The sequence below is a fragment of the Pezoporus wallicus genome, unplaced genomic scaffold, assembly GCF_028554395.1.
Source record: "Pezoporus wallicus isolate ANWC-B61680 ecotype Strahan unplaced genomic scaffold, APGP_CSIRO_Pwel_v1 contig_13283, whole genome shotgun sequence".
In the NCBI taxonomy this organism is placed as follows: domain Eukaryota; kingdom Metazoa; phylum Chordata; class Aves; order Psittaciformes; family Psittacidae; genus Pezoporus; species Pezoporus wallicus.
This window is the reverse complement of record NW_026638878.1, coordinates 405,482-432,794: the sequence shown is the minus strand read 5'-3', so window position 1 is coordinate 432,794 and position 27,313 is coordinate 405,482. Positions and strand designations below refer to the sequence as shown.

At 57.6% G+C, this 27,313-nt stretch overlaps 2 protein-coding genes and 1 long non-coding RNA gene across 3 annotated transcripts; 1 reads left to right on the top strand and 2 right to left on the bottom strand.

Annotated features, from left to right (window-relative positions):
- The first annotated feature begins 1,267 nt into the window (after window positions 1-1,267).
- Window positions 1,268-2,249, top strand: LOC130601115 (uncharacterized). The gene is made up of 2 exons (XR_008972592.1): window positions 1,268-1,470; window positions 1,942-2,249. It is a non-coding gene; the product is annotated as an uncharacterized LOC130601115 (long non-coding RNA).
- A 3,063-nt stretch (window positions 2,250-5,312) lies between these two features.
- Window positions 5,313-16,270, bottom strand: PTPN9 (protein tyrosine phosphatase non-receptor type 9). Its single transcript, XM_057412957.1, has 13 exons — window positions 16,000-16,270; window positions 11,901-12,044; window positions 11,042-11,131; window positions 10,846-10,970; window positions 10,059-10,164; window positions 9,377-9,487; window positions 8,353-8,681; window positions 7,914-8,007; window positions 7,737-7,806; window positions 7,287-7,365; window positions 6,888-7,038; window positions 6,594-6,801; window positions 5,313-6,009 (listed from the first exon to the last, which is right to left on the bottom strand). The coding sequence occupies exons 1-13, from the start codon at window positions 16,030-16,032 to the stop codon at window positions 5,783-5,785; spliced, it is 1,767 nt and encodes a 588-aa protein (XP_057268940.1). The 5' UTR covers window positions 16,033-16,270; the 3' UTR covers window positions 5,313-5,782.
- A 2,032-nt stretch (window positions 16,271-18,302) lies between these two features.
- SNUPN (snurportin 1) lies at window positions 18,303-27,229 on the bottom strand. The gene is made up of 8 exons (XM_057412959.1): window positions 27,016-27,229; window positions 26,748-26,898; window positions 25,898-26,002; window positions 25,685-25,781; window positions 24,997-25,094; window positions 24,606-24,683; window positions 22,727-22,807; window positions 18,303-19,344 (listed from the first exon to the last, which is right to left on the bottom strand). The coding sequence occupies exons 1-8, from the start codon at window positions 27,165-27,167 to the stop codon at window positions 19,018-19,020; spliced, it is 1,089 nt and encodes a 362-aa protein (XP_057268942.1). The 5' UTR covers window positions 27,168-27,229; the 3' UTR covers window positions 18,303-19,017.
- Between the last annotated feature and the right edge of the window lie 84 nt (window positions 27,230-27,313).

The window sequence follows — 27,313 nt, the reverse complement described above, 5'->3', positions numbered from 1 at the left end:
TCAGCGGCTTCTTCCCGCCGCCGTGAGGGAGCGGGCGGGCTAAAGCGGCTCGTACCGACCGTTAACGGTGAACTCGATGGCAGTGAAGGAGGGGGGAGCTCCCGGTGTCTTCCCCGTGTCCCCCCCCCGCTTCCTCTCCGCCGCCGTAGCGAGCGTCACGGCCGTACCGCCCACCGCGGTTGGGGCGGCGGAGGGAGAGGCCTCACGGAGGAAGGGTGGAAGAGGGTGATCCCCCGGGCCTTGCACACAGCCGGTGCTGAACGCGGGATGGGGTTGGTTTTTAATGTAATTCTGATTCTTTATTATTGTTAACCACATGGAGTTCAACAAGGCCAAGTGCAAGGTCCTACGATTGGGGCAATCCCAAGCTACAGGCTCTGTGGAGAAGTGGTTCAGAGCCACCTGAGGAGCAGGACTTGGGGGTTTCGAGTGAGAAGATCACCATGGCCTAGTTTCAGGTGTGCTTGAGCCCAGGACAACCCCCCGTGTGCTGGGCTGCACCCCTAGAGCGTGAGCAGCAGCTCAGGGAGGGGATCCTGCCCCTCTGCTGTGCTCTGGGGAGACCCCCTCCAGCACTATGTGCAGTGCTGGGGTCCTCAGCATAAGGACATGGAGCTGTTGGAGCAAGTCCAGAGGAGGCCATGAGGATGATCAGGGGCTGAAGCACCTCCTGTATGAGCTGAGACCATTGTAGCTGTTCAGCCTGGAGAAGAGAATCTGTGTGGAGACCTCAGAGCAGCTGCCAGTGTCTGAAGGGGGCTACAAGGATGCTGGAGAGGGACTCTTCATCAGGGACTGTAGGGACAGGACAAGGGCGATGGCTTTAACCTGCCAGAGAGGAGACTGAGATGAACTCTTAGGCAGAAGCTCTTCCCTGTGAGGGTGCTGAGGCGCTGGCACAGGGTGCCCAGAGAAGCTGTGGCTGCCCCATCCCTAGCAGTGTTCAAGGCCAGGTTGGACACAGGGGCTTGGAGCAAGGTGCTCTAGTGGAAGGTGTCCCTGCCCATGGCAGGGGGTGGAGCTGCATGAGCTTTAAGGGCCTTTCCAACACAAACCAGGCTGGGATTCTATTATTATTTTTTTCCTCGCAGCATTTACACAGTTGTGGAGGGAGTTGCACAGGCACCAGCCCCTGCTGCCTGGAGAAGCCAGGCCTGGCCTGGTCACACTCCAGAGGGAGGAAATAAAGCTGCACACACTCCACACATCTCGCTCACCTCTTTGGCTAGGAGCTGCAGCTCAGTTTAGGTGCTGGAAAGTCTGTGACTGGAGGTGCTTGACCCTGCAGGGGGGCTGCTGTGCCACCATGGAGCAGGCATAGGAAGCTGGTGGTGAGGAGGCCTGAGAAATGAAGCACTCCAGAGCCAGGCTGTTTCCACACTCCCAGGACCAATTACAAGCACTGGAGTAATGGTCATTAGCGAGGCAGTGCACATCCGGCCAAGAAACCCAGGAAGCCAAGTGAAACAGGTGGGCACAGGGATGGCATCGCCACTTTGGAATCTCCCTTTAAATCCCATCTGCAGCCTCTTTGCATTTCATGCTGGGGCTTGTTGAGGTTTAGGACATCCCCACTGTGACTTTTGCTGGCAGTGATTGATCCCCATCCCGGGGGTGCTCCAGGGAAAAGTTGATGCTGCAGGCAGGGCAAAGCAAATCTCCTCCCGCCCCTCTCCAAGCAGTTCAAAGCTTCATTCCCAGTAACACTTGGCTGTCCGCATGAAGTGGCCGTTTCCACAGAAATCCCAGTGCCAAGCAGGACCTGCTGGCACAGGGAGGAGGAGGGGATGGAACAAACCCTCGTGTTGTGCAGAAGCACTGAAAACACCAGCTTTGACAAGAAACACAGCCTTGGTAATAGTCGGGGGGGGGGGGGGGGGAGTGTTTGGGTTGTTTTCCCATGGAAAATGCTTACAACCCTTTCCTCCGCCTCCAGCACAGATGGGATCTTGTCCCTCCTTGCAGGGAGCTGCTGAGGTCTACGACAGCGTATTCCAGCAATTCCCATTCAGAGCCAGTGTTTTCCCCTTCCACTGTGCTGCCCAAAGGCAGCCAAGGGAATCCTCTGTCTGTCTCTGCTGTCATTTGCCTGTTGAAGGCCTCTGGGCCAGTTACAAACCCTCCAACCCTCCAGTTTAAAGTCCAACCCCACCGACTGCTGCTCTTATCACAAGAAGAGTTGAAAAGGGAAACATTCTAAAAGGCAAAAAAGAAAAATTAAGCTTAAAATAAATGTATATTAACATGAACCTGAAGTGCCTTTTGATTAAACAGCCTCCTTTACAGTGGTGCCTGGTGTTCTGCCATAATACTGACGGGCAGGCAGAACATGGGTCTTTTGGAAATGCTCTGGTTCTCCGTGCCTTCATCACACAGAATTCAGCTAAAAGGCACAACTGCCTTTACCCTTGCACACAGAGTGGGGCTGGGTGGGATTCCACAGCCTGGGAAAGGGAGACAGGGGCTAGGGGTGCCCGTGGGACACAGGGCACAATCTAAAGCTGGGCTGTGGTCCTAGCACCTTGCTGAAAGCCCAAGGAGAGCTACTGCTCACAGCACAGGCCTGAAAATGAGACGCAAACACCCCCTTCCTGAATCATGGAATCGCTGAATCAACGAGGTTGCAAAAGCCCTTTAAGCTCCTCCAGTCCAACCATTGCCCAGCACTGCCAAGGCCACCACTAACCCACGGCACTGAGGCCTCATCTCCACGCTGTGTGAACACTTGCAGGGACGGTGACTGCAGCCCTGCCCTGGGCAGCCTGTTGCAATGCCTGAGCACCCTTTGGGGAAGGAATTGTTCCTCAGCTCCATCTAAACCTGCCCTGGTGCAGCTTGAGGCTGTTTCCTCTTGTCCCATCCCTTGTTCCTTGGGAGCAGAGCCCAGCCCCTCCTGGCTCCATCCTCCTGTCAGGCAGTTGCAGGGAGCGATCAGGTCCCCCCTGAGCCTTTTCTTCTCCAGACTGAACCCCCCAGGTCCCTCAGCCATTCCCCATCACACTTGTGCTCCAGGCCCTGCACCAGCTCTGCTGCCCTGCTCTGGATTTCCTGCACATGTGCCAACAGGAAAGCCCAGCTGGGTGAAGAAAGGGTGCTGGGATCCTTCTTCCCAGGGATGAGGAGCTCCCTTGGATGCTGGAGCTGCCCTGCAACAGGGACTGGGAGGGAAACTCCAGGCCAGCCCAAGTTGGAGGAGCTGCTTTGCAGGTCAGGCCGATGCTGCTTGAGGAGCACAGCAGGAAGGAGACCCCCCCCCAGCTGAAACAAAGCAGCTCCACAGGCAGGACATGCACAGCACCAGGAGTACTCAAATCCCACCCAGCCATGGCACTGGCGCATGCACCCCTCCAGGACAGACACGCTGCTGCTGCCACCAGTCCTTTTCCAGCCATCCCACCCATGCTTTGGCCCCAGTTTGGCATGGCCAAGTCTGACACAGCTTGCAGGCTTCCCCTTCTGCCAATCCCAGAAAGGCCTCCTTGGCTTCTGCTCACTCCAGCTGAGCAAACACAGATGCTTCTCTTCCCACCTATCTGTGAGCCTGCTCGGGGACATGTGCTCTCCTGCTGGCTCTAGGGCTTAATTTGCACCAGCCACCTTCTTTCTTCCCTTCCCTGAAGCCTCAGGCTGTGGCTGCTGCTCCAGGACTGGCATTGCTCATACCCAAAGGCACTGGGGCAGGCTGTCACCCCTGGAGCTCATAGGCAGCTCAGCCACGTTCCCCTCCAGCTCTGCCCATACGGTATTGTGCCCTCACCCCCAAATCCAGCAGCCAAATGCTGCTGCCACCATTTGAATACTCCCAAAAGCAGGAAGACAATGGATGCTGCCCAGAGCATGGCAGTAACTGAAGAAATAATACCAGGAATGCCCAACACCTCCATTCCTTTAATCTTTGCTTCCATGCCTTGAGTGATACCTGTAGCATCACAACGCTGTTCAAATCAGCAGCTGCCCATCCTTTTTGACAGCGTGGCCAGTGGCCCCGCTTGCTCGGCCCCTCCATTCAGGGCATTGCCTTTCCATCTAGGCCCTGGGTTTTCCTCACAGGCAGAGGTTTGGTGTCCTGGATGGCTCTTCAGGGTGGCACTTTCTGAGGAATTATTAGTAAAAATGAATGGAAGGAAGGTGGAGAAAGGGACTACACAAAGAAGCAGCATCTCCAAAGAGCCTGCTGCTTGAAGGACGAAAGGAGAGGATGCTCTGGGGCATGAGAAGAGCGGTAGGAGCATGGAGGGGGGCTTGTTCCTTCCCTCCTGCCCTTATCCTGCCTGCCCAAGGACACTGCCTGCAGCCTGCTTATCTCCCATGGGGCCTCACCCAGGACCAGGGCCTGAGCCCTCCAGCCCCATGCAAATCCCACCCCATGTTCCCCAAAGTGCTATGAGGCTGTGGCAGGGCTGTGTGTCCCCAGGGATGGGACCAGCTTGATTTTGGGAACCACAAAGCCCTCCACTCCCCTCCCTCTCCTCTCCTGCCCTAGACTGACTCCACAAGAGCCAAAAGGCCTGGTCACTGGTAGTATATTTATAGGTCGATACAAATCAAATCAAAACCAAACCCAAAAAGTAACAATAACAAAAACATTTCTCTGAATGAGAGCAAAACAGGAACATTTACAAATAACTTCTGGCTCTGGCTTGGATCAAGTTAATGTTAAATAAAAAAAAAAACAAAAAACAAAAAACAACCAAACAAAACCCCAACCCCCGCCCCCCCCCCCCCCCGATTATAAAAAAATAAGAATATACACATTCAAAGAGCTTATTACAGTATAAAGGCCCAAGGTGCAGGCGCTGCAGCCCCAGCTCCCCGGCCCTCGGTTGTCACCTCTCCAGGGCTCAGGCTCTTTGTGCTCAGCGCTTTTCCAGCCCGTGACTCACCACAGGGCTGGGTTCCCACTGCCGGCAACCCGGAGAGCCGGTCGGTCCCCATGCATCCCTCTCTCTGTCCCCATCACCTCGTACCTAGTGACGTCCCAAGGGGCACGGGACGCCGGTGAGCCAACCCACAGCCAATGGCCTCCAGACCCTCCTCCCAGGAGCACAGTCTCCCAGCGGGAGGTGAGGATGGGGAAGACGAGAGAAGGGAAGCAGGGGATGCTGTCGAGCAACCCCATGGGGTACCGGGTCCCAGCGCTGCCCGTGGGGAGCAGGGGAGGCAGGAAAGGGGGAAACAAAGGAAGACAAGATAGAGCCAGGCCCAAACTCACCGCTCCAGGGATCACAGCAGGGAGAGGGCAGGACAGGAGGGCCCCACGGGAGCTGTGAGAACGGGTGCTTGTATATATGTATCTATATAATAGCCGGGGACGGGCACAGCGTGGATATATTATATACACACATACATACAGACACACAGACGTAGTGGCAGGTAAGACTGAAGTAGGTGCCTCTTCCTAAGCCCCCAGCAGGGGCAGGACTGGAAATACATTTCCTAGGGCTTTACAAAGCCCCTCTTAGATACATTTTAGATGGTCCCACCAAAACAATATATCAAACAAAAGAAGAACACAACTCGAAGAGAAGAAAAACCACCTCCCCAAGCAACCAGCCAACCACCCACCCAACACAAACACCGTGGGGAGGAGCGAGAGACTCTTCCCGCGCCGTCCTCTGCCCCCAGTGAGCGACAGCCACCGCTTGGGTTGATAAGGCACAGTTTGACAGCAGTGCTAATGGTCACGGATGGGCAGTGCCTGCTGCTGGTGGGCAGCTGCCTGCACACTGCTGCGTCCTGGTGGGCGCAGAGGCGGCTCTGGCAGCCCTGGGTCCTGTGGGTCTCAGTGTCCCGGTGAGCTCTTGTCCGGGGCGGGCCGGCTGTGGTTGGCGAGCAGGAGCCCCTCACGCTGGGCGTGCTCCAGGATGGCCGTGTAACAGAAGTAATACTGCTCGGGGGTCTGGATGCTGAAGGCGCGCTGGGTCCGCATGCGCAGCACCGTCTGGTAGATGTTGAGCGTGCCCACGTCCTGCAGCTGCGACAGGCAAATGTCCAGCGCACAGAAGGTACCTGGGGATGGCAACGGGGATGGTGTCAGCCACCAAAGAGACATTGCAGCCTCTTGGGAGAATCAGAGAGGGGCAGTGGTGGCCATCAGCACACCCAGCACCTTCCTACGTGATGCCATGGGCATCAGAAGCCAGCAACTAGTGCCCAAGAATGCTGGGCTGGGTCAGCCTGGAGAAGAGGAGGCTCCTTAAGGGGAGACCTGAGAGCAGCTCCAGTGCCTAAAGGGGCTCCAGGAAACCCGGAGAGGGGCTTGGGACAAGGGATGTAGGGACAGGCCAAGGGGAATGGCTTGAACCTGCCAGAGGGGAGACTGAGATGAGCTCTTAGGCAGAAGCTCTTCCCTGTGAGGGTGCTGAGGCGCTGGCACTGGGTGCCCAGAGGAGCTGTGGCTGCCCCATCCCTGGCAGTGTTCAAGGGCAGGTTGGACACAGGGGCTTGGAGCAAGCTGCTCTAGGGGAAGGTGTCCCTGCCTGTGGCAGGGATTTGGAGCTGGTTGAGCTTTAAGGTCCCTTTCAACACAAACCAGGCTGGGATTCTGCGATTCTCCTGGGGCCACCAAATCCTCATCCCCGCTACCCCATTACCTGTCCTGCCGATGCCAGCACTGCAGTGCACCACGACTGGGGGTCCTCCCGGGTGACCCTTGAAGCGAGGTCCCAGGGCACTGACTGCCACCCGCTGCTGCTGCTTCACAGCCCCCAGGAAGTCAATGAGGGTGGCAGCAGAGGAGGGGACGCCGTAATCCGGCCAGCTCAGGTACTGGAAGTGGGACACGAGCCGCCGCTCCCTGGTCTGGGGGCAAGCAGTGGGGTTACACCCTCTCCCCTGGCCATGGAGGACTCCCGGTGTCCCCCTGCCAGGCTGCTGCAGCCACGCACCTCTGAGCTGTGGATCTCCAGGATGGTTTTCTTGTAGTGGCTGAGGTTCTCCACGCCCAGGTTGGTGATGGTCAGCGCCCCAAAGCACACCTTTGTGTCCTTCTCCAGGGGCCAGTACTGCCCACACTTCCTCCTGCCTCCCTCCTCCAGCCTGGGAGCAGCACAAGGATAAGCTGGTGAAGTCCTCCTCGCCTTACTTAGGGACATGTTCCATGCCACCCCCCTTTGGTCCCCACATGGGCTGAATGGCCTATTCCTGATGTGATGCCCCCACCCTGCAGGGCTCTGGCTGGCACCACGGCTGCAGGGTCACTGCAGGGAGTGCAGCGCTACCCATCCAGCATCAGAAATGCTCCTTTTGCCAAGGAAACCTGAACTGTGCCCCCCATGTGCACTCACCGTGTCGTCATCACGATCACCAGGACATTCTGCTCCCACACCATGCGCCAGAAGTCACCATAGGTATTTTCCAGAGGCCCTGCAGGGACACCACACGCATCAAGCCTCTTTGCCCAGTAGCCCCTTGCCCCCAACCAGAGCCCTTTCTCATGGGGACAACCCCAGTGTGGATCCACCAACCCTGCCTGGAGCTGCAAGCGACTGCCCCCTGCTCCAGCACCAAATCCCTATGGCTCAGCCCTGATCCCCCCTTCTCTGCTCCCTGCTGCTTCATCCCTGGGCAGATGGGACCCAGAGAGGGCCAAATCCACCCAGAGAGAAGGGGACTTGCTGGGCAGTGCCCTGCTCCCGGGATGTTCCCCACTGTGGCTGGTGACTGATGCTGGGCAGGGAGGTGAAGCCCATTCATGCATCAGGAGCAAAATGACCCCTTGGTGGCTTGCGCCGTACCCTGAGTCCCAATGTAAGCGTTCCTCTGCTTGTAGCCATCCATGAAGCTCGCGTTGATGTAGTCAGTCAGCTGCAGGGACAAAAGCATGCGCAGCATGAGCCCCCTGGAGCTCCATGGCCGGGGTGGGGGGACAGCCAGGATGGGGGGACCCCAAATTCCCATCCCCACCGGCTCACCTCCGGGCGGCTGTATGGCTTTGCCAGCTTGACTCGGGTTTGGTCCAGGCAGGGCACGTCCCCGTACCGGTTCTTCTCCTGGTTGTAGGGTGCCCTGGGAGGCAGGGGAGAGGAGAGGGAAGTAGGGATGCTTTCTAGGCAGGGAAGGAAAGGGAACACCTCTCCCTCCACACAAGCCTTCAGTGCCTGTAGCCTGGGCTCTGCTGCCATCAGCTGGCCAAAGCCTCGGGAAGCAGAGTCCCAGCCACGTCCTTGTCCCTGCTGTCCCCCTGTGGCTGCAACAGCCACAAAACGGGCTCGCAGCGTCGCTAGGCTGGGGCTCTCCATGGCTAACACAGAGCAGCGCACCTCAAAGAGGCAGCGGGAGCAGAGGGAGAGGGTCCCAGTGTTCTGCTGCAAGAGAGGGGTCCCCCCAATGGGCTGCTTGCCCCCAACTCACAAAGAGCACACAAAGGTGCCCGCGGGGCTCCTGCGCCGAATGTCTTCGTACTCTTCATAGATGCCGCGTTTCTGCTTGTGGCTGACGTGGTCCAGCAGCTCCTGCAGCGTCACAGACTTGGGCCCGGGGACGTGGACGGAGCCGTTGTCTTTGGGGGCCGCCAGCGGCACCAGGATGAGCTCGTCCAGGGGGTCGGGGTGCCCGTTCTGCTGCGGCAGGAACCGGCAGTTCCAGCTCAGAGGGTCCAGTCTGAGGGACCCCCCCAGGTACTCGGGGAGGCATTCCCGGGGCAGGTGCTCCTTCAGCTCCGACATCTTCACCATCTGCACCTGCGGGCAGAGAGGGAAGCACAGGGGTGACTCCAAGAAGGATGGAGAGGGTTTGCTGGGGAAGGGGACAGAGATCACAACAGCCTGGACCAGTTCCCATGGACCCCAATCAGCATTGGGGTCTTCCCCCTTCCTCCTCTGCCTTGGAAGGGGACCTGAGAGGACATCAGTGGGGGGACAAGGGCTGTCCCCACCTCACGTTCCCAGGGTGGGAGTCCACATGGACACCCAGCTCCACATTTCTGAGCTCCTACCCAAAGCAGAGGGGCAAAGTCCCGCCCAGGGAGGTATCAGCCTGGAGCTGGGCTCTATCAGCACCGTTGATGCTGAGGATGCTGGTTCAGGTGGGTTTGCCTTTGCCAGGTAGGGTCTGAGCACAGGTATTGAAAGTTCCCTTTCTCCTGTGTGCTCAGCAGAGGTTTCCTTTCCCTTTAATCCTTTACCATTGCCTCCACTTGCTGCTGCTGGCAGCCTCCCCACAAGGAAAGAAACCAAAGGCAACTTCCAAAGCTACTTGCTGAAAACACCAAAGCAGGTTGGCTCCTACAGAGGAGGCCGAGGGAGCCTCTGTTTCCCATGGATTTGAGCTCAGCGGATGGAGCCGAGGGGCACAGGGTGCTTACGCCATCCTGTCCCAAAAGGAAACCAGCCCCAGCCCTCCCCAAGGGTCCCGTGCTGGGGGTCCCCAAGCTCACCCGCTCCCGCAGCTTCTCCTTGAGCAGCAGGCTGATGATGGAGTAGGGCACACGGAACCACATGGGTGCTCCCACGATGAAAACCTTCTTGAGCCGGGCCGGGAAGGCTCCCTGCAGGCAGGAGGGGGTCAGAGCCACGCTGTGGGGTAGGAACCAGCCCCTCTCCATGCTCTGACAGCGTGTGGGGGCACGTCCCAGCAGAGGTGATACCAAAGAGACCCCAAAGCAGCAATGCCACATCTGAAGCACATCTTTTTCCCATAGGAAATCAAATGATTTCCATGGAATTAGGCAGGATAAGGGATTGGCTCTGCAGGGGAGCCAGGGTTTGCTCAGAGCGCACACCCTGGCCAGTATTTGCTGTTATTTCTTCCTTCCAGCGAAGGGAGGAGGCACCAAATGCCAGCACGACTGGAGAATAATTTGCATCTGTTTTCCCAACAGTGCTGCCAGCAGCTGCGGGAGGAATTCCAGCCGGGACAGCTGAGCCCTCCCAGCCATGGGATACTGCAGCATGGCTGGGTCTGGCTCCCAGCGCCTTCCTGAGCCCTATGGGGTTGGTGCTCCTCGGCCGAGACATGGTCAGCATGGTCCAGGGTGGAAATCCACACCAAACCCACAGCACTTCATGTACTCATTGAGCAAAGCCATCCCCAGACACCAGGTCAACCCTCACCATTACCTTGAGCAGGTTGAGGATCTTCTTGCTGAGGTCCAGCTCAAAGTTGGTGTACTGCGAGCCTGCCATGTCGTAGATGAACACCAGCCCATTCCTCTGCGTTTCGAAGCTGAGAGAGGGCAAAGACCAACATCAACCCCATCACATCCAACGGCTCGGCTCCTGCACGAGCAGTTCTAGCCCTGCCCTCCACTTGCTGACTCCAAAAAATCCCCTTTGTGCTTCCAGGACCCAGCCTCACTTCTGCATTTCCCAGCTGCTCCACCACCTCTTCCTAGAACCCTTATTTAAGCCTTGGCTTGTGCCTTAAGCCTGTCTCAGGCACACCACCCGTGATGAGTATGTTCAAAAACAGAAAGAGCCCAGCAGGATAAATGGGACATCCTGGCATTGTATTTCTGGCAGGGCTCACATTACCCGTGGTGGGGCTGCTGCTCCCCAGCCAAAGCCTGCAGGAACCAGGGGCTCTGCTGAACTGGAGCCTGGACGTGGGCAGGGAAAGGCTGGAAAGAGCCTGCTGCAGGGCTGGCGGGGGCTTTGTTCCCCTGCTCAACGCCCCCATGGGGATGCCTGGCTTGACTTCAACCCAGGGGAAGACACAGGACGCTGTGAGCCCTTCTCTCCCCTAACTATAGATGCGAAACGCAGAGGCCCATGGACGCAGGAATTCATGTTCATGGGAAAGGTGGCACATCTCTTCCCAGCGAAGCCTTTTGGAGGGGTTTCACCAAGCCCTCAGCAAGCAGCAGCACCTCCCCTCACCCCCGGGACGTGCAACCCGCAGGCTCACCTCTCCACCGCTCGGTCCAGCAGGTAGAAGAGCGCCTGGAGCACCACGTGCTGCACGCTCTTGCTGGGGTGATGCAGCTTGGCTGTGAAGAGGGCGATGGAGGCTCCCGAGGGGTCCCGCACGCTCTGGAGAGGGAACAGGGTCAGGCTACCGCCGGTACCAGAGGGTAACTCGGGGAGGGGGGACCCCAACCTACCAGGATGGTGAACTTGCCACTGAGCAGCTCCGAGCGCAGCGGCTCCTCGTGCGGCTTCAGCTTCACGATGCCCTCCTTCAGCCGCGTCTCCTGCGGGCAGGGAGCCGGTGTGACCCACCTTCACATCCCTATGGGGCACCCGCCCCCCCAGGGGAAGCCTCTGCTCCATGGCCCCATTTTCAAGCATAAGCAAAACCAGGATGGGAAAGGTATTAGGTGTGCGTATATATCTTTTATCTATGGGGAGATGCTCTGCAGCATCACACACACTGTTCTCAGTGGAGGGGATCAGGGTCACCAAGATCTCCATAGTGATCGCCATGGCTGGAATAGGATTTTTCAAGCCAGATAAAACTCATAAGGGAGTGGAAAGAAGAAGACAAAAACAGACTGAGAAAACTGGGGAACAGGCTGAGGAAGCTGGGGCTGTTCAGCCTGGAGAAGAGTCTGTGTGGAGACCTCAGAGCAGCTTCCAGTGTCTGAAGGGGGCTACAAGGATGCTGGAGAGGAACTCTTCATCAGGGACTGTAGGGACAGGACAAGGGCAATGGCTTTAACCTGCCAGAGAGGAGACTGAGATGAGCTCTTAGGCAGAAGCTCTTCCCTGTGAGGGTGCTGAGGCGCTGGCACAGGGTGCCCAGAGAAGCTGTGGCTGCCCCATCCCTGGCAGTGTTCAAGGCCAGGTTGGACACAGGGGCTTGGAGCAAGCTGCTCTAGTGGAAGGTGTCCCTGCCCATGGCAGGAGTTGGAGCTGGAGGAGCTTTAAGGTCCCTTCAACCCAAACCAGTCTGGGATCCTAAGGGGAGGGACATCCCTGGGACCAGAGATCCCTCGCAGAGCTGAAGCCCTCCCCGCTTACCCGGTAGGAGTGGAAGAGCTCGATGGCCCGCAGGACGTCAAACTTGCGGGCCATGAGGAACTTGACGGCCACGTTCCAGGAGAGCGGGGACACATTGTACTGGCCCGTCCACTTGTTGATCTCCTCCAGGAACTGCTTGGTTGCCTGCAGGAGAGACGAGGGGTGTGCAGCGGGATGGGGAGCAGTGCCCCGGGAGCATCCCTGGGCACGGTGTGAGCTACACGGTCCTCAGTGCATGGGCAGGGGGTGAGCATGGCTCAGCAAACTCAGCAGCTCCTCTGGGTGAAGCTGGGAGCTCTACAGCAAGTACTGGGAAAGGAAGATGGAGATGGAGCAATGCCAGCGTGGCGAAGGGAGCCAGAGGGAGGGTGCTGGCATTGGGAAAACAGGCACGGGGCTGGGGGAGACTCATGGGAGGGAGAGGGGGAGCGGAAGGAGGGTTTTACAGGCAGCAAACTCCTGTTCAGACACAGCAGCCCCAGCGCAGAGGGAATCCATCACCCAACAATGGCCCCCAGGGCTGCAGCTCTGCTGTGGGGCAGCAACCGTGGCCATGTGAAGGTGGGTAACAAGGGCTGGTGCTTTGACATGCTCAGGACACAGACCAGCTCACCCAGTAAGGCCAGTTTCACATGGCCATAGGAGACCAGGCGAGAAGGGCTCAGTGCACGGTCCTAGGGTGCTTCTGCTGCTCCCCACAGCCCCGTAATACACTAGGGCCATCCTGCACAAGCACCCTTCCCTCCCCAAGCACCCCAAATCAGGAGATACCAAGACAGAAACTTTTCCAACCCCAGCACTGATGGAGCAAAGTCACAAAATGAATCTTCAACCTCCCAGCAGGCCTCCAAGCCCCAAATGCCAGCAAAATAACCCTAAAATGTATTAATCTGGAATGCAGCATTTGCAAGGTGGGCTCGGGGTTTCTGAACCTTCTGTGCTAATGGAAGCATCTTCCCTTTGTGCTGCGTATTGAGCCCCTGCGCTGAACAGGAGACCTGAGGGGGATCATGTACCCCTCAAAGGATGCAGGCAGGATGGAGGGAGTCCCCGGAACACCCCGCTCCCATCCAGGCACCCCCCAAAGTGGAGGGGTTCCATCCTCACGAGAGCAGAGGATGCCATGACAGGCACAAGGGGAGGAGGAGGAGGGACAGCGAGCATCGAAGGCTGGCTCCGGGCGCAGGCAGGCGGCAGTGTTGGATGTCAGGCACGGAGTTACTGGAGCCATTGAGCCAGAAAAGCTCTCGGCATTAATGACTTCCGACCGGAGGAAGCCGAGGGCTGGGGTTTATCGGCGGAGCAAGGCTGGCGGGGGCAGCGAGCCCCACTCATGACATGAGCCAAAGGAGCCCGGCTCATCCGAGGGATTGCATTCCCAGCATTGGAACAGACCGGTTCCAAAGGGATACAGGCTCATCTGGCTGTGGGAAGTTGCTAAGGAACAGCCCAGACCCCCGGCACATCGCAGCCAGGAGCTCCCTAACTTGTATCAGAGTCTGGGCAAGCACCAGCCAGGAGCAGCCTGAAAGAGAATCTCCATAGCCTGGCTCTCAGCCCTCCCTTTGCCAGTGGGATTGGTCCCCACTTCTCTGCAGTAGTGGGGGACAGGGGACTGGGTAAAGTGGGGCACCAAGGAGACAGAGCATCCAACAACCCCTCCCAGCCAGTGCCTGGCAGGAGCCATTCCTGGGAGCTGCACTGATGGGGCACCTTTATCTTCATGGCTCCATCTCCAGCATCCTCTGCTTTGACAAAACGAAATCAGCTCTTTTATGGACCAGATTTCCGACCATTTCCCCTCTGTTGAAGTGGGATGGGAAAATAAAGGGATCTATACAAAAACCACCTTCAGCCTTAACACAACACACACATCATGTGTATGTATATGTATATGTATATATATATTATATGTATATATATATATCCTATCCATAAGTGAAGATGAAGAATGGATCCCCAGCTTTGCCAGGGAGTCCCCCACCTGCCCAAAAGCTGGGCTACAGATGCAAACCCAAACCAACAGCAGAGATCCTCCCTCCCCAGCATGGCACAGGGATGCCAGGCACATTCCCGCTGCCCTCAGACCAACACCAGAGCCAACACCACAGCTGGAGATGGGAAAGACACCCTGAGATGATGGGAAGGATGCCCCGAGGGGCTCAGTGGCAGCGGCAAGAGGATGCGCTGTGTGATTCAGTGTCTCCTTCCTCAGCATCCAACCCACCACGCTGCACGCAATCCCACTTCCAGTATCCAATTCAAGGGATGTCAGGTCGTTTGCAAGGAGGGAGCTCCGCAAAAACAAGCGCTGGTTTGGCAGCCATGAATTCCAGCTTTCTCCAGGAACAAAACAACATCCCGAGCTTACCAGTGCCGACACTCAACAGCAGGCGGGCGTTAGCCAGCCCAGCACCAACACCAGCTCCACTGGCTCCCACCATCGTTTGTGTCCCCATCCCATATGGATTCTGAGAGGTGTGGTGCCGAGCACAGGGTCTGGCTCGGGGGTGGCAGCAGGAAGCAGGGGTGACACGGCCCGCGGCCGGGCGCTTTGAACAATGCTGCTCTATGGAGCGCTGGCGTCATCCGCGTCCCCGCTGCGCCAGGGCAGGGTGGTGACAAAGCCACTGCTATGGAACATGGGGCTCTTCAAACCCACCCTCCTCCTTCAGTACCGGGGGAGGAATAACTCCTGTAACATGGCAGATGGGCTAAAACCCCCCGAGGAACATCCGCTTGGTCCCTCTGGGATAGGCTGGGAACTGCGGAGATCCTATAGAGCAGGACACAACCCAAGGCTGGCAGGGAGAGGAGAGTGGTGAATTCACCCCAGGCTTGCTGTTGGTAATGGGGGAGAATGGAGCAAGCAGAGGAAATCCCCATGATCCCAAGGACGACAAGAAGGTGGCAGGAAGGGGATGGCCCATCCCCAGCCAGCACTTACCCATGACAAGAAAGAAACTGACACTATTTTAGCTTCCAAGACACAGAGGCCAGCACCAGGGGCAGCCTTCCCCCACCCCAGCCTGATGATCCAGACCTGGAGCCCTTATTGCAAATACCCCTTCATCTTCTTCATCCACTATTCCTACACAAACCAAACACTCCGGACACCAGCTCTCAATGCAAACCAAACCAAACCGATCCTCCCTGCCACAGCAGGGGCTTCCAGAGCCATGTCTGCTGGAAGCTTTGCCCTCTCTGCAATGCAGAACACAAATCAAGGGCACCCCCAGGGACACGGGGCACAAACACCCCCACCTCCTGCAGGTTCGATTACCCTGGAGGTAGGCTCTGGGAGCGGTGCTGATAAGAGGGAGGTGTGGTGGAGGAGAAAGCCTGGGAGTGCTGCGTTTCCCAAGCATGGGCTGCAGGATGGACTCATCCAGCTGTGGCTGAGGGGGGCAATGGGGGTTTGGGGAACCCCCCTATGGACAAGATGGATGTTTTAAAGGAGAAAAGCAACCAACCCAACCCAAAAGCGACCACCTGGTCCCTTTCCCCTTTGCACTGCAGCCTCAAGGTGGCTGATGCGACCACCTGAGGGGAGCCTGGCTTCGGGGAAGCCTCCGCATCCCGGTCCAGCGGGCTCGGGGTGCGGGTGCAGAGCCCACAGTGGGCACCGCTGGTGATGGGGGCACACAGAGGAGGGGGGGAGCCGGGCGCTGCCGTCTCCATCCCATGCTCCCCGCTTGGCTCCGTGGAGCCGAGCAACATCCTCCCGCGGTGACGCAAGGGCCGGCGGAGGAAGCCGGGACGTCACGGGAGGCCTGGGGCGTGGGAAGCGCGTGCACACGCAGCCCCGCTCCAGGCTGCCCCCCGGCCCCACCGGCGGGGGGGGGCTCCCCGCTACCGGGGGTGCGGGACCCCAGCGCCCTGCGTGCCCCGGCAAGGGCCCTGCGCAGGCCTTTGGGTGTGAGGGGAGCCCTGAGCGACTGGGGGTGCTGTGCGGGGATGTCCGGAGAGGGGTGGGGGCTTTGTAGATGGGGTTTTCCTTAGGGAGAACCGCCCCACTGGGAGAAAAACACCGGGCACGGGAGCAGCGCACGGGGTCCTGCCCGGCCCGAGCCCGAGCCCCAGCCCGGCGGGGACCTACCTGCTCCTCCTCGGCGCTGAGCTCCGCGGCCATGCTGCGCGGCCCCGCTGTGCCCCGGGCCGGGCCGTGCCGAGCAGAGCCGGGCTAAGCGGCGGGCGCCCCGGCGGAGCCCATCCCCGGGGACCGGCGGCGCTGCTGGCACCGGCCCCTCCCGGCCACCGCAGGCTGGGCGAGGGCGGCTCCGCCCCGGGGTCCCCACCGAAAGTGCCCCAAGATCCGAGCTGAGCCCCGAGACACCGGTAACAAACGGCGCTGTCCGCGGCCCCCCGGGAAGTTCCGCTGGCCCCAGGGAAGCGCCGCTCGGCTGGGCCGGGCCGGGCTCAGCTCCCGCTCCGCTCTGCCCCGGTGGGGGCGGCGGCAGGAAGCGCCCACAGCCCCCTCCTCTCCTCCTCTTCCTCCTCCTCCTCCCTCAGCCCGGCCCCGGCGGGAGGAGGCGGGGGCCCGGAAGCCGTTCCCGGCGGGGAGCTGGGGGCCGGCACCTCCGCCATGGCCCTGCCCGGGCTCGGTTCGGCTCTGCCCGGGGTGGGGGGGGCACCGCGTTCCCCGGCACCCCCAGCGTCAGCTGCAGCCGCTAAGATGGTGGCGGGTGGCTCCGGCAGCCATCCTCCGCAGCCCGTGGAGCGGCGGCTCTGCCCTCCGCGGGGCCCCACGGCCATCCCTTCAGCCCTGGGTGCGCGCTGTTCTGTGTGAGCGTCACCCCGGGCCGGGGCTCCGGCCCCCCGGGGCACCCACAGCCTCGCCTCTCCCGCCTGCCCTTCCCGGCAGCAGCGTCCTCCCTTGCCAGCGCTGGATGCTCGCAGCGCTCCCCCGGCGCAGGACGGGCCGCGGCCGGGATTTCCAGCTGTTTCCTCACTCTTCCCTCCCCTGCGATCCCGAAACTGCGCTCCCCGGCTGGGCACAGATGCCGGGGTGGGGAGTGCTGAGGGTCTGCGGGGAAGGAGCAGGGTCCTGCGCCCCACCAAAGCCCAGGCCCTGGGATCAGGGGACGTTGTTCACCCGAGGAGGACTGTGGTGGCAACACAGCCGCAGTTAAAGCCCTCGGGGGGGTGACCCCACGTCTGTTCCTGCTGAAGCTGCTGCCCCTTCCCGTTGGGAGCCGGGCAGGGAGCAGCTGGGAGCGGGATCGCGCCCAGCACATAGAACAGTCACAGCAACAACCGGCGCCGGGCCCGGTGACTTCCGTTTAACACCCTCTCTCCAAACACAGCCTGGCGTTTCCAACAGGAATTATAAGGCAAATATTTATTTCTCCAGCCCCAGCTCCTGCTTTTAAAAGGGAAACTATGCAGCATCATCTGGAGCCGGCGGGAAGCTCCGGTTGCTTCGCTCTTGCTCCCCTCCATCCATCAGAGCATGCAGCAGAAGGCAGCCCCCCCCTCTTCAGCTGGGTTCTCTCCCCTTCCCACTCCATTCCGGAGGTTGCAGGACCTTGAACAGTTGCTGCAGGGCAGCGGTAACCGGAGCTGCAGCTTTCTCTTGCCCTGAGGGATGCGCAGAGCTGACATCCAGATGCCCACCTCCGGCTTTAATTGCCTGAATGGAAGGAAAACTCTGCTGCCAGGAGGCTGGATGCGGGCTCCCGGCATCCAGGGCTCTCCCTGCCAGCCAAAGGATGGGGGGAACCAGCAGCCTGGGGAGGACAAGGCAGCCCAGATGTTTGTCCTCCCAGGCCAGCGGCTTTATTAAATCACACTAAACCTTCATCAAATAAGCAGCCGTTCAGAGCCTGCAGCACGCTCGGCCGCATCCGCACGCTGCAGAGCTGAGGGGCTGCTTCCTCCCCGCCGGAGCAGGGGGAGTGAGGCCAGTTCCTGCTGCCCGCTGGTCTAATCAATAGCGGCTGCACGGTCAGCGCGCAGGCAGCCCACACGCTTGGCACGGGAACAAGCCTTTTTCTGGGAAAGCCAGGGGTGGGAGGGCAGGATACAAGTGCCCCCGCTATCTGCAGGCAGCCAGCTCCACGCGCCCTATCTCTGCCTGGATGCAGGCCCTCCTCCGGGGCAGTTTCATGGATGAGAGGGCTGTGTTTAGCTTGGTGTTTCACTCCATAGCAAGAGGGTTTGCAGCTCCCTCTGGAAAACAACCTGTGGATATGGAGGACGATTTTTTCCTCCCTGCTAAAACTAGGGAGAGGCAGCAGCTGGTGCTCGCAAAGTGGGCTTGGCCCGAGCCAAGAGGGACGGTGGAGAATGGAACCCACAGGAGCATTTCCTCTGCTCCAGTGAGTGCTGTGAGCAGTTTCTCAGCCCTATTTGGAGGCACAGCACGCAGCCACCCTTAGGTAGCAGGAAGACGCTCAAGAATTTGTCTTTCTGAGAAACCTTTTATTTGGCACGATCAATGCTGGCGTTTTTCAGAGCAAAACCATTCCTTCCTCCCCCTACTGAGGAAAGCCTCGAGGACAGGCTCCTGCCATGCTCGTGCTGCACAAAGCTGTGCCTGGAGGCAGGGGATACAAGGGAATTGGGGTTTTCTCTGTGAGGTGGGGTGTGGAAAGCCCAGCCTTTGGATTTACAGCAGCCTGTTGTAAACTTTGGGTTCCCAGAAGGGGACTGACCACAACACTTGCATTGAGAAGGGCTGGGGAAAGAGCTGGATCAAAGGCTGATTTCCGGGGCTGGGGAGGTGGAGCTGCTACAAGCAGCAGCTGCACCTCGGAGGTCTGAGCACTGTTCCTATGCTGGAGCTTTGCCAGGGACTTTAACAGCAGCAGGGTCAGGAGCTGAAGCGGGAGCCCTGCAGCGTGGGGATGGATCGTTTCATTTCCCGACGCACGACCACCTTAGCAAAGAACCGGGCAGTCCCATTGAGGCTTCACAAAAGCCCTGGCAAAAAAGAAAACTAACAAAAACCCAACATCATCATAACCCAGAGGCACTTGCAGCAGACATTCTGCCTTCGTGCCCTTTAAACGCATCCTATCTTGATTACCTTTGCCCCCTTCTCAGGGAGCGTGAGGGACAGTGAGAAGCAGGGAACCTTTTCCTTTCTCTTACCCAACCTCTCTGTCCCAGCAGCCTAATTCTCCATGTGGCTCCCTGCTCTATCCCAGCCCTCGGGAGAGTTTCCTGGCTGAGGGGTAGACAAATGTTCCAGCTCGTAGTGCCCGTTCATGGCCGCTGCGCTGCTCGGGTCCCCCTTTGCTGCTGCCAGCTTTTTGCTCTTCTTGCTCTCAATGATCTGCTGGAGCTGCCGCGCAGCGTAGTCTGGTTTGGCAGTGAGCACGGTGGCGGGCACGGCCAGCCCCAGGATTTCAGGTACCATGTAGGGCCGGAGCCAGCCCACCAGCGGGGTGCTGCCGGGGGTGTAGTGGGTTTGCTTGTGGTAGAAGAGGAGCCCGTCAACCTGTATAAAGAGACAGGGAGTGAATGAACAGAGCTGGAGGCTCTGCAGGTGGATGCCAGGCTGCCAGACGACGGCCCCAAGCTCCATCCGTAGGCCAAACCTCCCAGCTGGATCGTTTTTCCTCGAGCAGTGCAATAAAGAGGGGAAGGGAAAGGAGAAACCTGCAGGATCAGAGGATTTCATGGCTTGACTTCCTCCAAGCCTGCAGACTGCAGCATAACCAGCGCTTTCCTCTGGCTGCTGGCAGCCCATCCTGCAGGAAAGCCATGGGGTTTCTGAATAAGGCAATGCACAGAGAGGCCACTTTACTGGATTAAGGGTATTTTAAATAATACATTTGGAGAGTAATTAGTCAGAGCTGGTGACGCCGAGGAGCGTAACTGCTGCCTCCTCCAGCTGCCTTAGGCACAATGAATTCCTAATGCATCCCAAGAGGGAACTTCTCCAGCAATCAATGACAGTTAAGGGCACTCAGGACTTTTGAAGGTTTAGGCCCTAACTCTTGTGCTGCTATTTCCTCACTCTGCAACCCTGCAGCTGGCTGAGCTTACCCCACTCTGCTCAGGGATCTGCATTTCCCCTCTTCCTGTGCTTCCCAGGGGTGTGCTCGGTGAGGCTGGATCCTGCCGTCAGGCTGACTAAGGCTGGAGGTGCTGCTCCTCTTAGCTCTTAAAAGGCCATTTGGCCATAACTGAGAGTGGTTGAGTGGGCAGAAGAGACGTGAAAAAGAGCCCACCTCAGGCTGAATTGCTCCCAGGCCCCTCCCCAAGCAGTAACTCCTGGAATATACACCTAAAATACAAGGCGTTTCCCTCCCCTGCCTCCTGGGAAGACTTGGGAAGAGCCCCAGTCTGTGGCACCACGCCTGCACATCCAGCCCATTCCTGTGGGTGCAGGCACTTGATGAGCAACGGGGATTCTCCAGCACCCACAGGAATGTTTTGGTAAAGTTCAGAGCCTGGAAAGGCTTTTGCCTTCCCGACAGCTCCAAAGATCTCCCCCAAGCGGAAGAATTCCAAGCAGCTCAGCCTGGTGGAATTAGGATGTTCTTCCTCTCCCTGACTTCTCTTCAGTTCCTCCCTATTCCTTCCCGTTTGTTGGATGCATTGGCTGGGTCCCTCCCGTGAGTCACTGCACTGACACCAGCCACAGCAGAGTAAGGGCTGACACATCCCTGAACCTCAAAGTCCTCAGGTTTGCCTCTGAGACCTGGCTGAGGAGCTGCCCTGGCAGAGTTGCACCCTTCAAGGCTACTGCAAATGGTGCTTTGCAGAGTTTAGGTGCTCCACAGGGCTCCCCCCCTGCCTTCTTTTACTCCTCAGATGTGCGAGGAGCACAACAGCTCCTCAGATCCACTCCAAAACCCACTGCAAACCCAGTGCCGGGCACCTGAGCCAAAGTCCATTGGATTCAGTGGAAGATACTTCTGCTGAATACACCAGCTCTGCTCCTAACTGGAGGTTACAGATTAACCCTGAAGACCCGGATCTGAAAGCACTGACCCCCTCTGTCACCACCACATGCACTAGAGCCTTGCGAGGATCCCAAATGCTGGGGCCAGGCATAAGACCTCTGTTACGCTGTACTATCTATAGCAAGGCTGCATTCTGTCCTCTGCAAAGTTTACTGCGTTGTGTGCTGGGGGTGGAAGCTATTTACAGGGATTTCTTGGGCTCCCTCTTGTGGGCCACCATGAAGGGACCCACGGTTCATGAAGGGATCCACGGTTCTCTTCATTCCTGGAAGGGGCATCATGGGGTTTTTGGATGTTACCATCTGATTTGAGCCAAACTGCACTTATTGGGGTCGCATGTATTGGCCTGAGAGGACCTGGGAGGGAAATCACAGCTGAATCACAAAGGAGACTGCTCAGCTCCACCTCCCTCCCCATGCCTTTTGCAATGGACTCCTTCACAGGCTGCAAGCTCTCTGCTCTGACCACAGTGGGGCAATTCTCCCCAGCCTTTCCTCCCGGGAGCAGATGCCTCAGGAAGGAATGAAGCTTTCTGCAGTAAATACAGGAATGGCTGTTTCTACAGAGGCACTCAAAGCATTTGGCATTGAGTGAGTCAGCTATAGGAAACCTGGGATGGGACTTTCCACCCCTCTCTAGTGACTATCCTGGCTTTGACATGCAGAAGGCCAAATCAGTCCTCACGTGGCTTTCGGTTTAGTGGACAAGTAGCCCCTGTAGAGGCTGTTCCTGATCCTAGGGCTAAACCAGGCACTCTGCAGGAACTGCTGCAGCCACTGGAGGAGCTTCTGGCTCCCAGATGTTTGTCACTGACACTGCTGGAATGCCATTGCCTCCATCCTCTTCCGCTGCAGTGCCAGGTCAGGCAGGCTGGTTTAAATCAGACCGAGCTGCTTTCACGAGAACCTCTCTTGCTGCTCACAAACATGGGTGGCACGTGGGTTTGCCTGTCCTGCTCTTCTCCCACAGGTCAGCAGAACAGCGCACCAGCACCTATTCCTAAAGCTGAAGCAGCAAAGGCAGGTGCCCAGTTCAGCTGCTCTTCCTGGGAGAATGGCTCCTGAGGAGAGCCAAGAGCTGCAAGAGCCAAAGGCAGGAGGCTGCCAGCTCTGTCCTAAAGCAAAGAGCAGAGCTTGTGCTATCCCATCCACAAGATCCTATGGTAGTAAGAGCAGGACAGACTCACCTGAACCCCTCCCACCCATGTCTGTTGCAGTTACCTGCCCCCAGCCCCAGTATGTTTCACGTGCCCATTGCTAACACCCAAACCCCTCAAAAACCATCAGGAGCTTCCCAGCATCCTTCCCCTTCCTCCCCACAAGACCCAAGATAGCTGAGTGCCTCACACACAGACAGATGGAAGTAGCTACACTAAGAAAACACAGAGCCCGTGGCTGAGGGCAGAGAAAGACACCACTCTGCCCACCCTGCAGACCCCTGGAGAAACACAACTGCATAAGGCAGCACATGGCAGAGATCCTCATGCCTGTACCCACGTTAGCTCACCCAGGGCAGCAGGCAGGACCAGCTCTGGCCCTGGAAAGGTCGGCTGTCCATCACACTGCTGCATGAATGTGAGCTGTGCTGCTTCTGGAGGCAGTCTGCATGTCTGCACCTACCCTGCCTTCCCCAAAGGCTCTGCCAGGTTGTCAATAGCAGCAAACTAAGGCTGCCCAAAGAGAGGGAGTGCTAATGCACACGGTTTAACTCTTGTAATTAGTTTGGTTGGATGCAGCCTGTACCTGGTGAGAGGGCAAGAGATCAGCCACGTGCATGAAAGGCATCCATCCCCTACAGAGGGAAACAGCAGCACAGCTCAGAGCTCCTGAACAAAGGGGACGTGCCTCTCCAAGCACTGGCAGTGGGGTGACTCTAAGGCTGAGGTCCAGTCCCCTACCATGTTCTCACCTCGAAGGGGAAGTCCATAGCCAGCACCTTACACAGGCTGTCTGCGGAGCAGGAGAAGTTCTGCAGGCCCACAAATTTGAACTGAAAGAGTAAAAGAGGGTTAAAAGAGAGACAACTGTAAGGCCTAAAGCAGAACAGGTCACTGAATCCAGCACCAATGTGGAGGCAGATAGGGAGGAAGGATTTGCTCTAGTGTGAGAGGGAGAGAGTGAAGGGAAGTAACTGGAGAGGAGACCTCAAGCAGGGACCATGTCATTAAACTCTGGCTTTCCTCCCACAGGGTATCAGAGGCCTAACAGCATAAGTAAGCTCGAAAAAGGATCAGACCAGCTCCTGAAAGGCAGGTCCACTGGTGGCTATTAACTCCATGATCTAGGTATAACCACTGGCTGATGAAGTCGGAGGGAAACATGATGGGTATCTCCAATATCTTACTCTTCCCTCAGCAACTGATCTTTGTGACTACTAGGGGTTATTGGGACAGACCTCTTGATGGGATTCAGAACAGCAAACCCCAGATCTAGAGGCAAAACAGGACCAAGCAGTGCTTTGGTGCCAAGCATAGAACACTGGACACACTGGGAGTGCTTGAACACCTACAAAAATCACCCTTGCCACCAGAGAGCATGGGGTGGAATTGCTGTTGGCAGTAACCCCCACCATCTCTCCATCAGTGCTGGATAAAGCTTGTACCTGGCTGCAATTTCACAAGCCTCATTCCCAAAACAGAAGGTGACCTTTAAAAGAAGACCCACAATGCCCAGAGAGCATGAAATCTACAGTGCCCAGAATGATTTATTTCAGGTATTTTACCATCCCAGTTCCATGACTCCCTCTCGTGGGAGATGAGATGTGGATGGCAGAGCCTCAGTGCACAGCTCCCACATGCTCCCCATACCTTTTTTTCCAAGCATTTTAAGACTGCAGGAAGGACTTCTCAGGAGAGCTGACCCTGAGATGCTCTTCTAACCGAAATAGAAAATGATGACCTCTGGGCAGGATGCAAAGCAGACAGACGTCTGCTCCAAGCTGCTGGCTCAGCCAAGCAACTCTTTCCACCCAGGAAATGAAAGCTGAAACAACCCCCCTTCATTAGGTAGCTGGTCTTGTGGATATTCCCATCGGAGTCAGAACAGGATGTTCTCCACATACAGATACCACTGCTGCTGGCACAGGATGGTATCTGTATGTGCCCAGCCCTCAGGAGCTGCTCTGCTTCGCTGTGGCTGAGCACGCACAGGAGCTGCAGAGCCACCAGGTCCCATTTTGCAAACCATGTCCCATAAACCAGGCTGCCAGATCTCTTCTGTCTGTCCTCAAAAATCCCTTTCCAAGCTGCTGTGGGCTCTAGGTCTGATGTCCATATTTAAGTCTTCAACAGAAGACTTTATTCTTACTCAGGAGGGACTCCAGGTGACAATCTAGCATCCAAACGACACCTTCGGCAGTGAGCTTAAACAGGAGGGAAGGTTAAAGCTTTACAAGCCTTTCCCCTTGCCTTGTGAGCCCACAAGACTATGCAAGAATAAATCCCATCCCAGCCAGGCTGCCGACCAGCACTGCCCCTGTAGAAACCACACTGGTTTTCCATTGCATTTCAAGGGAAAGCTAAATGCAGCATGGAAGTTAGCTGATACCCTGCTTTCTGATCTCCCTCAGCACTTTGGCTGAGGAACATAAAACCACACTCATTTACAATATTCAGTGGTTCTATTTACATCCTGAACGTGGCATCCCATTTCATCAGAAGTACACTTTGAAGCCTGATCTGTAAGGGGTGAACAAAACCAGCTTCCGCTTGTGAAAGAAAGCACTGAAGCCTGCTGAACAGGAGAGCTTACCCCCCTCGTCCTCCTCCCATGAGTACAAAAGAACTTACAGGATTAATCCTGCTTTTCTCTCCCAGCCCTTCCTCCTCTTGGATCTTTGAGGAAAGCCAGAAAAATCTGAAGTCAGTCTGTGAAAGGAAGCAGACATAATGACTATCCACTACACATCACCAATGAGCCCCTGCTGAGCATCTCCATCCCTTTGCACAGACTCAGCTTCACTGCAGAACCAGCCAGCACCCCAAATCTGCTATGTTCCCCAGTACCCACAAAAGAGGCACCCACTATTCCAGTAGCCAGCACAACCTGTAAAGATGATGGTGGTGCTTAGATAAAATATTCATCCTGTGGCGTAGTGGGCAGTGCTCAGCACTGGCTGCAAAGCAGCTCATGGAACAGGGAACAAAAAGGAGGGCAGGGCAGAGGAGGGGGATTCAGTACCTGGCAGTCATAAACAGGGTGTCCTCTCCAGCACATCACGTCGAGGATATAGTAAGTCTGCTTTGCCTCGCTGTAGATGCAGTCCAAAATGCAGTACACTGCACGTACAAACACAGGGAGGTCCAGACATGCTCCAGGGACTGCCCAACCCAACAGGCAAACACCAGAGCAAATAGCTGCTGCATTAAGCCTACCCTGATGTAAGGCTGTGAGGTGCAGAGGGATCCCCTTCTGCTAACACACGCTGTGACCACAAAAAGCCTTTAGCTTGAGGAATCCAACAAGGCTACAGAGGTACCAGCCAGGGGCACAGCAAGCAAAGGCGCGTTCCAGGCAAATGGCATTTATCAAAGAGTAACCTCTCCTCAGGGCAAGCAAGAAGCTACAAAAGGTATTAAATAAACCACACTACACACAGCTCTCTTTGGGAAGACAGAGAGGATGTTGAGGTTTAAGAGTAGCAGTAAACCAGGCAGCTAATTAGAAGCTGTTCTTATCTAGCATAAAGGTATTGGATACTGCCCACGCTTAGTTATCCCCAGAGGTACAGGAAGAGGCCTGAAGCCGTAAGGAGCACACAAAGGCACAGCTCAGGGAAGCTGGAGCAGCAGCACTGAGCCTGCCATGCACACACTCACAGGAGAGGCAGGGAACTCTCTCTATCCCAAATGCCTCCTCACACCGTTACCTTTCTCGCCCATGGAATTGTGCCGGTTCCCCCCTGGCAGCAGGGATGGGAACCTGTTGACACAGAAGCCGCTCTTGGTGTAAGCTGCTGTCGAGCCCTGTGAGGAAGTAGGAGAGGAGAAAGATCAAGTCAAGCCAGACACACAGGCCAGTCTTATGTTGGCTGGGAAACAGGTGCAGGTGCTTTACCAGCATCACCATGGCTGCTGCTTACCCTGGATGCCACAACCAGCGCCCTTTTCCCAACGGGACACACGACTACAACCCACTCCTGCTCCAGATCCACAGGGATATCCACCAACCACTCTGACAGCATCAGCTGCGGAGAAATCCAGGAGCAAACAACAGTGAGTAACAACTGTCCTGAAGCTGTGGAAAACGCACAGCTCAAGGAGAAAGGAACAAGATTTCGACTTGGCTTCAGCAGCTACACTGAGTGTGCCAGAGGCAATTTGTGCTGCTCATCGCCCTGTTAGGAGGCTGACTCCTTCCCTCCATCTAACCAACCTGCATGACAGACTCCCCCCAAGCTTTCCTCTTGCTCCCCAGCTGCTCACAAAGCTTCAGACTACAACAGTGTCCTTGCTTGGGCACTCCTTATCTTGGTCCCCACTCCAGCTTCCCTCCAGCACTTGATTTGCTTTTAAATACATGGTAGAGCTTAGAGACTCCTGAACACGAGGAGTAAAGAGCCCACACAAGGTGAGCTCTTCAGGGATGGCCTGGCTATGGTTACCTGGGACACTGTCAGACTTTTAGGACTAATATGGCACCCAGCCTGATAAAACCCACCCGTGGAGGTTTCCCTTCCCAGTGTCCCAGACATGGCGAGAGACAGAACTCTTGAACCAAGTGATGCATAACAAACTTGGGCTGGAATCTCCCATAGCACACAGGCAGCCCACCTCCGTCCATCCTCCACTTAAACGCTGCACGTCTCAGAGACAGAGCTGAGGGGCAGCTCCTTTCCGAGCACCACACAGGCAGGACACATCCTGCCCAGCCCCAGCGCAGCCACCCCAGTGGCTGCTGACCTCCCTGCCTGGCCCTGAGCAGCTCCTCACCTGGTTGGCATAGCGCTTGGGCAGCCTCTTGCCAGCATCCACGTCCATCTCCTCTTCCTCCGCATCCTCCCCCTCCTCGCCCTCGCTCTCCACCCCTGCCCAGTCATCCTCCGCCAGCCTCCTCGCATGGTTCACGTAGTCCAGCCGCCTCCTGACGGGGCAGAAACAGCTCGGGTTGTCCCCTGCGGGACGCACCGCGGCCCGGGCCGCGTCCCCAGCGCCCGGCGGGAACAGGGCCGAAGGGGAAGGGGAAGCGGACGCCACTCACTGCCGCTGCAGGCGCAGGAGCCGCTGCCGGCGCTCCGCCTGCCCCGGGCCGCCGCGGGGCTTGTAGGCGGCCAGGCGCGGGTGCGGGCCCGCGGGGCTGTTGGGGGCTGCCAGGGACACGCCGGCCGCCAGCGCCGCGCTCAGCTCCTCCATGGCAACGCCCGCCCTGACGCGCTTCCGCCCGGCGCGGCCTGCAGCGCCCTCCTGCGGCGTGGAGGCTCCGTGCCCCGCTCTCCCCGGTTAACGGCAGACGCCCCCCCCCCCCCCCCCCCCCCCCCGCCGCTCCGTGACTCGGTGCT